The following is a 903-nucleotide window of genomic DNA, read 5'->3' as shown; positions in this document are numbered from 1 at the left end:
CAAGGAATGAACTGCATTATGACAATGATAAGCTAAATACATAAATAAGATTTAAAAAAAATCAATTTTGTTCTCTTTTAGGTAGTCATTGTGTTGGAAAGGTAACATTAAAACATGTTTATGAGATTGCAAAAGTAAAACAAGAGGATCCTAATTTACAGATTCAATCTTTAGAAAGGATTTGTACAGGTATCATAGGATCGTGCTTGTCAATGGGAATTGAAGTAGTGCGGGAATTAGATCCAGAGGATTATAGAGGTTTCTTGGAAAGAAGTTCAGAAGAAGCAAAAGAAATACGGGAAGAATTAATAGCAGAAAAAGCGGGATATCGGTGATAAAACAGACATGCTAAAATAGTGCTATAAAATAAGCATCACATTTTTCATATAAAAAAATTTAGTTATTGAAATAAAGAGATAAATAATAATAAAAAAAATAAATGTATTACAACAATATTTGACTTTTCTGAGCATATTCCTAGTTTCCTCTTCTGACTTATTAATATTTATATAGTCTGGGGCGGATGCAGGATTTGGCTGTAGTTGGTGCGGAAAGGTGCACACCATTTCAGCCCATCATGGTTGGGGCTGAGGTTAGAAAATTTTGAGAATATTGCCCTCTAGAGTAAAGGTGAATGGTGATTTCTCCAAGATTCTCCATTTTCTGTTTTTTTTTTCCAGTATGTTGTTTTTTATTTCCATTTTAATACCGACTCTACAAATGCATAAATGTCCCTACATTGTGATCTATATAAATTATCATCATCATCTTCATAATCGTCTTATCATCATCATCATAATTATGTTATTATTTGTATAACACAGCCAGCATTACAGAGCATACAAATGTGACAACTTTTCACTTCACCATTTTATTTACTCATTTATTAATTATATATTCGCC

At 31.1% G+C, this 903-nt stretch overlaps 1 protein-coding gene across 1 annotated transcript; it reads left to right on the top strand.

Annotated features, from left to right (window-relative positions):
- Nucleotides 1-79: 79 nt before the first annotated feature.
- Nucleotides 80-644, top strand: LOC117112178 (39S ribosomal protein L11, mitochondrial-like; the record flags this gene model as incomplete). Its single annotated transcript, XM_033255283.1, is given in 1 exon segment — nt 80-644. A coding segment is annotated over 1 exon segment (256 nt), but the record flags the coding sequence as incomplete, so codon positions are not given.
- Nucleotides 645-903: the final 259 nt, after the last annotated feature.

Source organism: Anneissia japonica, unplaced genomic scaffold (assembly GCF_011630105.1).
Source record: "Anneissia japonica isolate Jap-2015-1 unplaced genomic scaffold, ASM1163010v1 scaffold149838_len1234_cov171, whole genome shotgun sequence".
Taxonomy (NCBI): Eukaryota; Metazoa; Echinodermata; class Crinoidea; order Comatulida; family Comatulidae; genus Anneissia; species Anneissia japonica.
This window is presented reverse-complemented; position numbering and strand designations above follow the sequence as displayed.